General features: G+C 48.6%; 1 protein-coding gene across 1 annotated transcript in view; it reads right to left on the bottom strand.

The window, feature by feature from the left end:
- Positions 1 to 91: 91 nt before the first annotated feature.
- Positions 92 to 15,913, bottom strand: part of ADISSP (adipose secreted signaling protein) — a 159,918-nt gene continuing 144,096 nt past the window's right edge. Inside the window, exon 6 of the mRNA XM_068274068.1 lies at positions 92 to 598. Coding sequence (XP_068130169.1) covers positions 549 to 598 — 50 coding nt within the window. The 3' untranslated portion in view covers positions 92 to 548. The remainder of the gene's footprint in view (positions 599 to 15,913) is intronic.

Consider the following 15,913-nt stretch of genomic DNA (forward strand, 5'->3'; position numbering starts at 1 on the left):
CGGTCAGCTTTGCAGGGGTCTGTGTTGCTCGCTGGAGGGTCTTGGAAGGACGCCACGGGCACAGGATGACAGGTAAGTAAAACTGTTTATTTTATTTTTGTTTAAGTAACCCTTTAAGTGAGATTGGAGCTGAGTTGCTGCAAGACCGAACTTAAAAATGGTGCTTTCTCATCCCTAATTACAAAGGCATTACAATGCAAATACACTATGCAATATTTCCTCAAGCATTTCGAAGAGATTTCCGTGCGATCGTTTGTTTTCACATTGCAGCTGCGTTTATTTCCGATGATTCTTTTGTAAAAAAATAAAGTGAGCGGAATGCGGTGTGCGATTTTTCCGTTGCTCCCGCCGGCTTTCCCTCGAGTGCATACGCAGGAAAAATGCTGCATCTAGGGGGGGAAATCCAATCACCTTATTGGAAAAGGTGTCATGTGATTTCCATGAAGCGCATTTGATTGGCCGAATTCCAAGCGGCGTACAATTTACATAGAATTTGCATCTCATCTCATGGAGCAGCTCTAGTCTTGATTGAAGGATGAGTGTTTTTTTCATTCTGCTCCTCGGCCACTAGAGGGCAGTGTAGGGCAAGAATCAGCTCCTGTCAGGAGAATATAAGAAAATGTACTCAGAATTTATTTTTCTACTAATACCAATGTGTTATTCTGTATTGTATGTTGTAGTATTGCTCCTGTTTTCTATGTGTATGCATTGCCATCAATAAACCACTATGAAATGGATACCTGAAGTACTTGTTGCAGCACATTCCCAAAATCTTAAAGGGAACCTAAACTGAAAATAACGTGGATTTTTCCTTTTAAAATAATGCCAGTTGCCTGACTCTCCTGCTGATCCTGTGCCTCTAATGCTTTTAGCCACAGCCCCTCAACAAGCATGCAGATCAGGTGCTCTGACTGAAGTCAGACTGGATTAGCTGCATGCTTGTTTCAGGTGTGTGATTCAGCCACTACTGAAGCCAGAGAGATCAGCAGGACTGCCAAGCAACTGGCATTGGTTAAAAGGAAACATCCATATCCCTCTCAGTTAAGGTTCCCTTTAAATCACAATGATTTAATAATTTGGTCACCCCCTAAGTCCACCTCAAACACTTTGGAGACAGAGCCTTCTGTCATGCTGCCTCTACACTTTGGAACTCCGCCAAAAATCCACCAAGATGGATTTTCAGATCTGCAGATGGATGTCCATTAAACAAGGTGTGTATGATGATCTGCAGATCTCATAGACTATGAATGCAATTTGCAGGAACGGATCATTGGCAGGAACAGATCTTTTGCAGATACTGATCTTTTGTGTCTGTACAGCATCTTTGTGTGCAGCATCTTGCAAAGGTTTCTGTCTGATGGGGAGTTCAGCTCCATAGAATAGACTGTGTAGGTGCGGCTCTCATACTACATGAAAGGGGGTAAGATTTCTGTCTGATGGGGAGTGCAGCTCCATAGAATAGACTGTGTAGGTGTGGCTCTCATACTACATGGAAGGGGGTAAGATCTCTGTCTGATGGGGAGTGCAGCTCCATAGAATAGACTGTGTAGGTGTGGCTCTCATACTACATGGAAGGGGGTAAGATTTCTGTCTGATGGGGAGTGCAGCTCCATAGAATAGACTGTGTAGGTATGGCTCTCATACTACATGAAGGGTGGTAAGATTGGTCTGTGATCTTTTATTTTCCAAAGACTATAGTCTGATGTGTGTATGTGGCCTAACACACAATTACTTAATTACTTAATGACCAAGTTTCTGAGCTTTGCGGTCTTTTGGCATCAATAATTTGCATTGAAATAAAATAAATCTGATTGGCTGCTGTTGCTCCACCCCTTTTCTGAATTTGAACCCCAATCACCCAATGGCCAAGTGTACCAGGTACAGGTGATTAACAGTGCAAGAGGCTTGTGCCATTAACAGTGCAAGAATGGCAGCAATGAAATATTCCCCTGAAAAATCAATAGGTAATTTTTGATTGGCTTGTATAGACTCCACCCACCTTTCTGAATATTAATCCCAGTCACCCAGCGACCAACTGTGCAAAGTGTGAGAACTCTACCACTAACAGTGTAAGAATGGCTGCAGTTTGAATTTTCCCAGTGAAATTTGTATTTGTCTCCGCCCCCTGTTTGGTTATGGGAATAATAAGTATCCTATACTTTATTCCAGGTAATGTACTATGTGTGTGCCAAATTTCATTCAAATCCGTTCAGCCATTGTTGTGTGATCGAGTAACAAACATCCAAACTTTCCCAATTATTATATTAGTAGGATGAGCAGAGATCGCAGGTGTTGCATCCACATGGAAGTGGTATTGTAGTTATGAGTGGTGTCCGGGGGGGGGGGTGGAGTCTTCTCGGGGCTGACCTAGGCATGTGTCTCTGGTGCAGCTGCCTGACAGCCTGGCCACCTGTGTGCACTATAGGCAGCCCACCTGTGTAACCGCCCACTCTTCTCACAGCAGAGGACTACTGACAAACTACTCACTCAGCCCTCCCCATGTGATTGGACGATGGGCAGAGAATGTGATTGGCCATACTGACAACCAGAAGAGGAGCCACACCCTATCACAGGCCAAAAGAACAGAAAACAGGAGCTGTGAAAAGGGGTTACACAGTTGTCCCTCATTCTGCTGTAGCAACAGAATGCGTTTCTAGCCTTTAGGCTAGCAGCACTTCTGTACAGCACTTGGCTACAACCTATTGCTTGAGGGATAGAGCCCTGATCCCTGTGTGACAATCCTTGTACATGTGGATGAGGCTTATGGTGGCCACTAATGATCCAATCTTTTTTATCCAATCTTATCCTTTCTATGTAACATAAGAGACTGCCTATATTATCCATTCATTATATTCACTCAATTTACTCTTCTACTACACAGATTTGGTAAGATTAGATGAAAAAGATTGGATCATTAGTGGCCACCATCAATCTACCTATCCCTTACTGCCTGTCACTTATCAACTTTCTACTTAAAGGGAAACCGAGACGAAGCACCCTCGTGTATTTTACCATATATATCAGTGGGAACATTACAGAAACACTTACCATGCTTTCTGTTTCATCCTTCACTGCTCAGCCTGCTTCTAATCAGCCCTGATAAAATCCCCAACTGAGCATTCAGTCTGGCTTTGCTCAGGAATTATTATAGCTGAGTCTGTCTTCTCTGACGTCTTTTCAAGTCCAAGCCTGCCCCCTTCTGGCTCTGCTCAGGAGTCATTATAGCAAAGCCAGACTGAATGCTCAGTCGGGGATTTCATCAGGGCTGATAAGAAGCTAGCTGTGCAGTGAAGGATGAAACAGAGAGCAGGGTAGGTGTTTTCTCTAATGTTCCCACTGATATATATGGTAAAATACATGAGGGTGCTTCGTCTCTGGTTCACTTTAACTTCTTGTGACTAATCTATTTACCACTGACTGCGCGTCACTTATATACGTACAACTTGTGGCATGTCACTTATATGCATAATAACACTTTGATTTTTGGACTCAGCTTCTTCCTTTTTAGTTTCTGACACTTACAGGTGAAACTGGAAAAATTAGGATAAGGTGCAAAAGTCCATTTATTTCAATAATCCAACGTAAGAGGGGATACTAATCTATGAAATAGGATGAATGAGCTGATTAGAGTCTCATTTTTCCAGTTTCACCTGTAAAGTCCCGATATAATGAGAGGGAGGATTATCCTGCTTTGTGTGTTCCTGTGCAGAGCCACATAGCAGACAGTAAAAGCTTGTGGAAGACAGGAAGTGACCCTGAATAACCCTCTCATCCTCTACAAGCTGTGATAATGGATATTCTGGGCCCCTGAGGCCGGCGTCACGTCACACAGGAACCGATGACTTCTAAATTGATAGAGAATTCACCTAAATATAAGATATTTCCACTGCTAGAGTATTAAAGGACCCCGGACCTGAATATCAGAAAGTAAAGTAAGCACAGAGGTAGGTTAGCAGAGCGGGTATATACCTCTGTGCGATGTCCGCTGTCTGTGTGCTACCCACAGCCCCATAATCTCTGGACAAAAACACTGACTTTCCTGGAAAGTTAAATGGGGAAGAACCCGGCCCCAACTATGCCCTGTGACCGCCCACTTTACACACCCCTGTCCTTCCCTTCCTTGTCACGTGCTTCAGAGTGGCATCAATTACAGGGTGGCGAGAGGCGTGTCCCCTCCTCACAATATATTGCTTCAGGTGGCAAGGAGTCTAGAGCCGGTCCTGTTACTGCCTAGCACATTCAGGGGCAGGAGAAGCTCTGATCCGGGAGTTCTTCAGGAGGCGGCGCTATATGAGGAATGAAGGTTTTCACAGGGGATCGGCAGACAAATTACACTCCAGAGATGCATAGAAAGATGGCTGGCATAGTTTACAGGGGGTAAGTACTCACCTCATATGTGGTTGTTATTGATTTCAATTCAGGTCAGGTGTGCTTTAAAGGGAAACTGTGGTAACATTATTTGATTAGCCCCCCAAAATACAAAACTGTACAAATTTGCTAAACCAGTCACATGTCTGTGCTCCGGGCCCTCATAGGTAAGGGCCCCTGTACATGAAACTGACACAAATCCACCCAGGGTGTGACAGATACATAGCACCAGAGGAAGAGCCTGATGATGTCCCTTCATAAACCTCACTCACCAGTGGCGTAGCTAAGGAGCTTTGGGCCCCGATGCGAGTTTTACAATGGGGCCCCCCAGGCACTCTATACATAACAATTGATACGGCGCACCAAAACCTGGCAATGGCACCGCAGTGTCAGAGGTGCAAGAAGGGGATGGGGAAGAGCTTGTTAATGTTTACCACTACTCAATGTATATATAGAAGTGATTATTATGAGCACAGGACCAATAGAGAACTAATACTGTAGTTGAGGGTAGCCCTTCGGGGCCCCTCTGGCCCAAGGGCCCCGATGCGTTCGCTACCGCTGCACCCTCTATTGCTACGCCCCTGTCACTCACTGTACATCCCTCCCTCCTCACACTGCATCTCCACCGCCTACATTACATTTATCCAGCCTGAAAATGGACCATTCCCATTCCACTGTGCAAGTTTTCAATTGGTCCATTTTCAAGCTGTATACATTTGCATAATCCTGCATCAACTCAGAATTATTTATTGGCAGTATGTTGACCATCCCTTCACAGCATCCTGTAGAAAGGTTTCCTGGGTGATAGGCACAGCATGAATAGGAGTACAATCAAGTTCCTGAACAAGCAAGGATTGATTTATGATAACAGGAAGGTGAAGTTGCTGGGCGAGTTCCTTGGACCGACAGCAGACTTTGGTGTCACAGATAGTGTGAACTTCAGTGGATCCAATGGGCCTTGTGTGAGAGGAAGGAAGATGTGAGCAGGTATGGCCTGTATCCTACTCATATTATAAATGGGAAAGATGTTTGGATGTTTGTTAAAATGTATTGTTTACTTCTTGGTAATGACTACAATAAAACAATTAGAAATCTCTGTGGCAGGGGAAGGACGGGCAGCCTGCTGAAATAGGCTAACAAAACTACTTTGAATGTAAAATAAAAGGTAAAATGGAAGGTTATTTTAATAAAGAGACACATTGTTGGATGCATATTTAATGTGGTATTGGGATGCCCTGGGTGCTAAAAGTGATGATCGGTTCACTTTAACTTTTCTATCAGGTCTCACAGGGCAGTTGTCAGAAGAAGGCAGACCTTAAAGTGGATCCGAGATGAACTTTTACTCATTGCATAGTTGTGTTCCTTTCCTATTGTTTATATGGCAGTCCTCAAGCCAAATACTTTTTTATTTTAATACTCTAATTCCCTATAAACTAAACAAGCGACGCCCACAGGTTTTCAGAGAGCCTTGGAAGTAGCAAGGGCTCATGGGAGCTCCGTCTGGGCAGGAGGAGAGGGAGGTATTACTAGCCAGAGATTTCATAGGCAGAGGGGAGGAGGGAGGGGGAATTCGGTTTTTTTGCACAAGATGCAGATAAGCCTGCCTCTGTGTAATGTTTACAAACAACATGGCTGCTGTCATTGTATCACAGGAAGAAATAATCATATTCTATTAAAGCTGTTTGCAATTAGATTTGCTGAGTAAACTATCTACACTTTAGATAAGATATATAGACAAGTTACTTGTTATACTTAGTTTTTCATCTCAGATCCGATAACTTTTCTGTCAGGTCTCACAAGGTAGCTGTCGGAAGAAGGCGGACCTTAACTTCACAAAGCCAATAGCAGAATATTCTTAACAGATTCATTTGTTTTTGATATCCTGTCAGTCTCATCCAGCAGTCAATAATACTGGCACTTCTATCACACGCACCCCTTGGTACCCCAGCTAAAGAGGCACTCCGCTGCAGTATATGGCAGGTTCTCTTTCGCAGTGGTTTTGACGTCGTGGAACAAAGCCATTCATAATTTCTCTGCTAACAGATGATATCGGCCAGAGATTTGACGTGTGGCGTATTTCTTCCGCTGCAGCCCAGGAACTGAGCTCTCTCCCTGGTATAAACACCGGGGACAGAAGCGACGGCCCCACACAGGAGTTTATAACAGGCTTCCTCTGAGGTGAGATGTTGTGGATGTGATAAATAATTCTTCCACACGACGGCCTGTGAACAGAACGTTCTGTTTTCAGATATTACTGGAGATGACAGGGAACAGCCTCACTGCCTGTTTATCTGATACACAGCGCACGTCCTTTATATGGCCTCGCAGGCAGACTCACAGCTCTCTGGACTTTATTATCTGCAGAATATCTCCAGCCAGCCAATACACCTGCATGTGCTTCCCTCCAAGCCCTGCTTCAGCCGACTGTGTAATGCTTGTGACAGCAAACGTGATTAATTAGCAATGTGCAAAGTTTTCACAGAACATCCCCAATACAAACTCCCACTGCTTACAGGCATAGGGCGCTGGTTAATAAAGCAAGGGGGGACCCCATGTTAGGCAGGTCTGCCTCTGCTTATCACCAGCCAATATGTCTAGAGGGAAGTTTAAAAAAAAAACATTCTGCACTGAACAGTGATCTCAGTACAAAATAAAAGCAAAGCTTTGTTGTCATGTGTTATCATTAAATGCCCGCTTCATGCAGTTCTGAAGTTAGCCCTTAAATCGTACATGTGAAGCAGCTGAAAAGCTGTCTTTAATCATTCAGAAATACTGACAGAGTCGAAGGGATTAATTTATTATTAAAAATGTATTGTGACTATAATTTTTTTTCTGCCACTAGATGGCGCCAGAAACACTATCCTGGGTTACCAGGAAGTGTTCAAATTGTTTTTTCTTTTACTTTTGGTTATTATGAATTGACATGGCTTCTGAATGGGTCATGTCCATTCATTCCAGGCACGGCAATTGGTCCGGGGAACGCTTGCTCCCCTGTCTTCGACTAGGCATCCAGTTAGACTTTAACAGCTTCTATCTAGACGACTATATTCATCTCGTCTGCACCCGTTTGCTCTGCTGTCACGCTGACAGCAGAAATTCCATATATCGGGCAGGAGCCAATTTCATTAGCTTCTGACCCTGTGACTGCTGTGAGCCAATCACAGCCATCACACTGCTTTAAAGGGCAATGGTTCGGCCAGAGCTGTCTGGACCGCAAGTGGCTTAAAGCTGCGCATAATAGCAATATACTGGAAGTGCTACACCACCGTGAAAGCTGATGCTGGCTGATGTTGGCCTGTCCTCCGTGATGACATGAGAAGCAGCCATAGAAGATTCTGCACACACTCTTCTGCAATACCGTTCAGCTCCAGAGGATATTTTTACTTTGAACTGTTTGCATTTATTAGAGGCAGGAGCGTCCCCGGGCAACAGACAGGCTGATGTCACTGTGCAATGTGTGAAGATGTTACAGGAAAGATGTGATGACAAACACATTGATCTTCTGTCTGCTGGATCCTCAGTGCTGTCCCCAGAGGTCCCCGACCAGCAACCAGCTTCAGAATCCTCCGCTACCGCTAGATGAAGGAGAGCGTGACAGAGCCGCTGCTGGTGCCCCGCCTGTGCTCTCCATCCATGCAAAGATCTGATCATCCAGACACACACCGGAGACACACACACACACACCAAAGACACACCGGAGACATGGCCGGATTTCAGGCAAGGCCCCATAGGCCATGGCCTAGGGCACCAAGAAAGCAAAGGGGGGGGGGGGCAGTGGGCAACAGTAGCACTTAGCCTGCTACACAGAGTTTCCACAGAGCAGTTGGCGGCTACCAACAGCCGGATCTGGCAATCGGGGGATGAAGGGCAGTGAGCAGGCACTTACAGTGATCTCTGAGCTGCCTGTCACTCACTGAATGTGCCGCTCGCCAAGGAGCGTACAATCTAATCCCTGCCATCATGTCACTAACTGTGCTCAGAGGATTTTATTATTAATCCCAGCCATTACTTCACTAACTGTCCTCAGTGGATCTTACAATCTAATCCCTGCTGAGTTGGGGGGGGGGGGGGGGGGGGGGTTAGGATGCTGTTGGACTAGGGGCGGCTGGTGATAGTGGCCTTGGGCGGTAAAAAGTACAAATCCGGCCCTGACCGGAGACACACACACACCAAAGACACACCGGAGACATACACACCGGATAAGACACACTCCGGAGACACACACAAAAAACACACACCAAAAACACACCGGCGACACACACCGGAGAAGACACACACCAAAGACACAAACCGGAGACACACACCGGAGATGCACACCAAAGACACACAGCAAAGACACACACCGCAGAAGACACACACCAAAGACACAACCCGGAGACACACACCGGAGATGCACACCAAAGACACACCGGAGACACACAGCAAAGACACACACCGCAGAAGACACACACCAAAGACACAAACCGGAGACGCACACCGGAGATGCACACCGGAGACACACACCGGAGAAGACACACACCAAAGACACACCGGAGACGCACACCGGAGAAGACACACACCAAAGACACACCGGAGACGCACACCGGAGAAGACACACACCAAAGACACAAACCGGAGACACACACCGTAGAAGACACACACCGGATAAGACACACACCGGAGACACACACAAAACACACACACCAAAGACACACCGGAGAAGACACACCAAAAACACACCGAAGACACACACCGAAGAAGACACACACCAAAGACACAAACCTGAGACACACACCAAAGACACAAACCGGAGACACACACCAAAGACACACCAGAGACACACACCGGAGATGACACACACCAAAGACACACACCAAAGACACACCGGAGACACACACCAAGGACACAAACCAGAGACACACACCGCAGAAGACACACATTGGAGAAGACACACACCGGAAAAGACACACACCGGAGACACACACAAAACACACACTCCAAAGACACACCGGAGAAGACACACCAAAAACACACCGAAGACACACACCGGAGAAGACACACACCAAAGACACAAACCGGAGACACACACCAAAGACACAAACCGGAGACACTCACCGGAGACACACACCGGAGATGACACACACCAAAGACACACCGGAGACACACACCAAAGACACAAACCGGAGACACACACCAAAGACACAAACCGGAGACACTCACCGGAGACACACACCAAAGACACACCGGAGACACACACCGGAGAAGACACACACCGGAGACACACACCAAAGACACACCGGAGAGACACACCAAAGACACAAACCGGAGACACACACCAAAGACACACACCGGAGACACACACCAAAGACACCGGAGACACACACCGGAGAAGACACAAACCAGACACACACCGGAGACACACGCCAAAGACACAAACTGGAGACACACACCGCAGAAGACACACACCAAAGACACACCGGAGACACACACCGCAGAAGACACACACCAAAGACACACCGGAGAAGACACACACCGGAGACACACACCAAAGACACACACCAAAGACACAAACCGGAGACACACGCCGGAGACACGCACCAAAGACACACCGGAGACACACACCGGAGAAGACACACACCAAAGACACAAACCGGAGACACACACCAAAGACACATCGGAGACACACACCGGAGAAGACACACACCAAAGACACACCGGAGACACACACCGCAGAAGACACACACCAAAGACACACTGGAGACACACACCGGAGAAGACACACACCAAAGGCACAAACCGGAGACACACACCAAAGACACAAACCGGAGACACACACCGTAGAAGACACACACCAAAGACACACCGGAGACACACACCGGAGAAGACACACACCAAAGACACAAACCAGAGACACACACCAAAGACACACCGGAGACACACACCAAAGACACAAACCGGAGACACACACCAGAGACACACACCAAAAACACACTGGAGACACACACCGGAGAAGACACACACCGGAGACACACACCAAAGACACACCGGAGAGACACACCAAAGACACAAACCGGAGACACACACCGGAGACACACACCAAAGACACACTGGAGACACACACCGGAGAAACACACCAAAGACACACACCGGAGACACACACCAAAGACACAAACCGGAGACACACACCAGAGACACACACCAAAGACACAAACCGGAGACACACACCAAAGACACAAACCGGAGACACACACCAAAGACACAAACCGGAGACACACACCGCAGAAGACACACACCAAGGACACACCGGAGACACACACCGCAGAAGACACACACCAAAGACACACCGGAGACACACAGCGGAGAAGAGACACACCGGAGACACACACCGGAGAAGACACACACCAAAGACACAAACCGGAGGCACACACCGGAGACACACACCAAAGACACACCGGAGACACACACCAAAGACACACACCAAAGACACAAACCAGAGACACACACCGGAGACACACACCAAAGACACACCGGAGACACACACCGGAGAAGACACACACCAAAGACACAAACCGGAGACACACACCGGAGACACACACCAAAGACACACACCGGAGACACACACCAAAGACACACCGGAGACACACACCGGAGACACACACCAAAGACACACCAGAGACACACACCGGAGAAGACACACACCAAAGACACAAACCGGAGACACACACCGGAGACACACACCAAAGACAAACACCGGAGACACACACCAAAGACACACACCAAAGACACAAACCGGAGACACACACCGGAGACACACACCGGAGACACACACCGGAGACACACACCAAAGACACACCGGAGACACACACCAAAGACACAAACCGGAGACACACACTGCAGAAGACAAACACCAAAGACACACCGGAGACACACCGCAGAAGACACACACCAAAGACACACCGGTGACACACACCGGAGACACACACCGGAGACACACACCAAAGACACACCGGTGACACACACCGGAGACACACACCGGAGACACACACCAAAGACACACCGGAGACACACACCGCAGAAGACACACACCAAAGAGACACCGGAGACACACACCGGAGAAGACACACCGGAGACACACACCAAAGACACAAACCGGAGACACACACCGGAGACACACACCGGAGACACACACCAAAGACACACCGGAGACACACACCGGAGAAGACACACACCAAAGACACAAACCGGAGACACACACCAAAGACACACAGGAGACACACACCGGAGAAGACACACACCAAAGACACACCGGAGAAGACACAAACCAGAGACACACACCAAAGACACACCGGAGACACACACCGCAGAAGACACACACCGGAGACACACACCAAAGACACAAAATGGAGACACACACTGGAGACACACACCAAAGACACAAACCGGAGACACACACCAAAGACACACCGGAGACACACACCAGAGAAGACACACACCAAAGACACAAACCGGAGACACACACCAAAGACACACAGGAGACACACACCGGAGAAGACACACACCAAAGAAACACCGGAGACACACACCGGAGAAGACACAAACCGGAGACACACACCGGAGACACACACCAAAGACACAAACCGGAGACACACACCAAAGACACACCGGAGACACACACCGCAGAAGACACACACCAAAGACACACCGGAGACACACACCGGAGACGCACACACCAAAGACACACACCAAAGACACAAATTGGAGACACACACTGGAGACACACACCAAAGACACAAACCGGAGACACACACCGTAGAAGACACACACCGGATAAGACACACACCGGAGACACACACAAAACACACACACCAAAGACACACCGGAGAAGACACATCAAAAACACACCGAAGACACACACCGGAGAAGACACACACCAAAGACACAAACCTGAGACACACACCAAAGACACAAACCGGAGACACACACCAAAGACACACCAGAGACACACACCGGAGATGACACACACCAAAGACACACACCAAAGACACACCGGAGACACACACCAAGGACGCAAACCAGAGACACACACCGCAGAAGACACACATTGGAGAAGACACACATTGGAGAAGACACACACCGGATAAGACACACACCGGAGACACACACAAAACACACACTCCAAAGACACACTGGAGAAGACACACCAAAAACACACCGAAGACACACACCGGAGAAGACACACACCAAAGACACAAACCGGAGACACACACCAAAGACACAAACCGGAGACACACACCAAAGACACAAACCGGAGACACTCACCGGAGACACACACCGGAGATGACACACACCGGAGACACACACCAAAGACACACCGGAGACACACACCAAAGACACAAACCGGAGACACACACCAAAGACACAAACCGGAGACACTCACCGGAGACACACACCAAAGACACACCGGAGACACACACCGGAGAAGACACACACCGGAGACACACACCAAAGACACACCGGAGAGACACACCAAAGACACAAACCGGAGACACACACCGGAGACACACACCGGAGAAGACACACACCAAAGACACAAACCAGAGACACACCGGAGACACACACCGGAGACACACACCAAAGACACACCGGAGACACACCGGAGACACACACCGGAGACACACGCCAAAGACACAAACTGGAGACACACACCGCAGAAGACACACACCAAAGACACACCGGAGACACACACCGCAGAAGACACACACCAAAGACACACCGGAGAAGACACACACCGGAGACACACACCAAAGACACAAACCGGAGACACACGCCGGAGAAGACACACACCAAAGACACAAACCGGAGACACACAACGGAGACACACACCAAAGACACATCGGAGACACACACCGGAGAAGACACACACCAAAGACACACACCGCAGAAGACACACACCAAAGACACACTGGAGACACACACCGGAGAAGACACACACCAAAGGCACAAACCGGAGACACACACCAAAGACACAAACCGGAGACACACACCGGAGAAGACACACACCAAAGACACAAACCAGAGACACACACTAAAGACACACCGGAGACACACACCAAAGACACAAACCGGAGACACACACCAGAGACACACACCAAAAACACACTGGAGACACACACCGGAGAAACACACCAAAGACACACACCGGAGACACACACCAAAGACACAAACCGGAGACACACACCAGAGACACACACCAAAGACACAAACCGGAGACACACACCAAAGACACAAACCGGAGACACACACCAAAGACACAAACCGGAGACACACACCGCAGTAGACACACACCAAGGACACACCGGAGACACACACCGCAGAAGACACACACCAAAGACACACCGGAGACACACAGCGGAGAAGAGACACACCGGAGACACACACCGGAGAAGACACACACCAAAGACACAAACCGGAGGCACACACCGGAGACACACACCAAAGACACACCGGAGACACACACCAAAGTCACACACCAACGACACAAACCAGAGACACACACCGGAGACACACACCAAAGACACAAACCGGAGACACACACCAAAGACACACCGGAGACACACACCAAAGACACACCGGAGACACACACCGGAGACACACACCAAAGACACACCGGAGACACACACCGGAGAAGACACACACCAAAGACACAAACCGGAGACACACACCGGAGACACACACCAAAGACACACACCAAAGACACAAACCGGAGACACACACCGGAGACACACACCAAAGACACACACCGGAGACACACACCGGAGACACACACCAAAGACACACCGGAGACACACACCAAAGACACAAACCGGAGACACACACCGCAGAAGACAAACACCAAAGACACACCGGAGACACACACCGCAGAAGACACACACCAAAGACACACCGGTGACACACACCGGAGACACACACCGGAGACACACACCAAAGACACACCAAAGACACACCGGAGACACACACCGCAGAAGACACACACCAAAGAGACACCGGAGACACACACCGGAGAAGACACACACCAAAGACACAAACCGGTGACACACACCGGAGACACACACCAAAGACACAAACCGGAGACACACACCGGAGACACACACCAAAGACACACCGGAGACAGACACACACCAAAGACACACCGGAGAAGACACAAACCAGAGACACACACCAAAGACACACCGGAGACACACACCGCAGAAGACACACACCGGAGACACACACCAAAGACACAAAATGGAGACACACACTGGAGACACACACCAAAGACACAAACCGGAGACACACACCGGAGACACACACCAAAGACACACCGGAGACACACACCAGAGAAGACACACACCAAAGACACAAACCGGAGACACACACCAAAGACACACAGGAGACACACACCGGAGAAGACACACACCAAAGAAACACCGGAGACACACACCGGAGAAGACACAAACCGGAGACACACACCGGAGACACACACCAAAGACACAAACCGGAGACACACACCAAAGACACACCGGAGACACACACCGCAGAAGACACACACCAAAGACACACCGGAGACACACACCGGAGAAGACACACACCAAAGACACACACCAAAGACACAAATTGGAGACACACACTGGAGACACACACCAAAGACACAAACCGGAGACACACCGGTGACACACACCGGAGAAGACACGCACCAAAGACACAAATCGGAGACACACACTGGAGACACACACCAAAGACACACACCAGAGACACACACCAAAGACACACCGGAGACAAACACTGCAGAAGACACACACCAAAGACACAAACCGGAGACACACACCAAAGACACACCAGAGACACACACTGGAGACACACACCAAAGACACACCGGAGACACACACCGGAGACACACACCAAAGACACACACCGGAGAAGACACACACCGGAGAAGACACACACCAAAGACACAAACTGGAGACACACATCGGAGAATACACACACCAAAGACACACCGGAGACACACACCGGAGACACACATCGTAGAAGACACACATCGGAGAATACACACACCGGAGAAGACACACACCAAAGACCAGGGCTGTGGAGTTGGAGTGGAGGAATCGGAGCAAATCTGGGTACCTGAGTCGGAGGTTTCATAAACTGAGGAGTTGGAGTCGGGAGTGGGGATTGGTTGATTTTTGTACCAAATCCACAAATCTGGTAAGTATTAGACTAAGGAGTCGGAACCATTTTGGGTACCCGGAGTCGGAGTTGAAGTCAGTGGTTTCATAACCTGAGGAGTCGAATTTGGTTGATTTTTGTACCGACTCCACAGCCCTGCCAAAGACACACACCGGAGAAGACACACACTGAAGAAGAGAAGACACACTCCGGAGACACACACCAGAGACACACATTGAAGACACACACTGGAGAAGACAAGGCTTAAACTACTGAAAAGAAACCTTTCCAAAATTCTGCTGGCATAACCAAGAGTCCTGCAAGCCTGCCTAGTCCACGTCTCTCTAAGGAGTAAACGGGG

Source organism: Hyperolius riggenbachi, chromosome 1 (assembly GCF_040937935.1).
Source record: "Hyperolius riggenbachi isolate aHypRig1 chromosome 1, aHypRig1.pri, whole genome shotgun sequence".
NCBI classification, from domain to species: Eukaryota; Metazoa; Chordata; class Amphibia; order Anura; family Hyperoliidae; genus Hyperolius; species Hyperolius riggenbachi.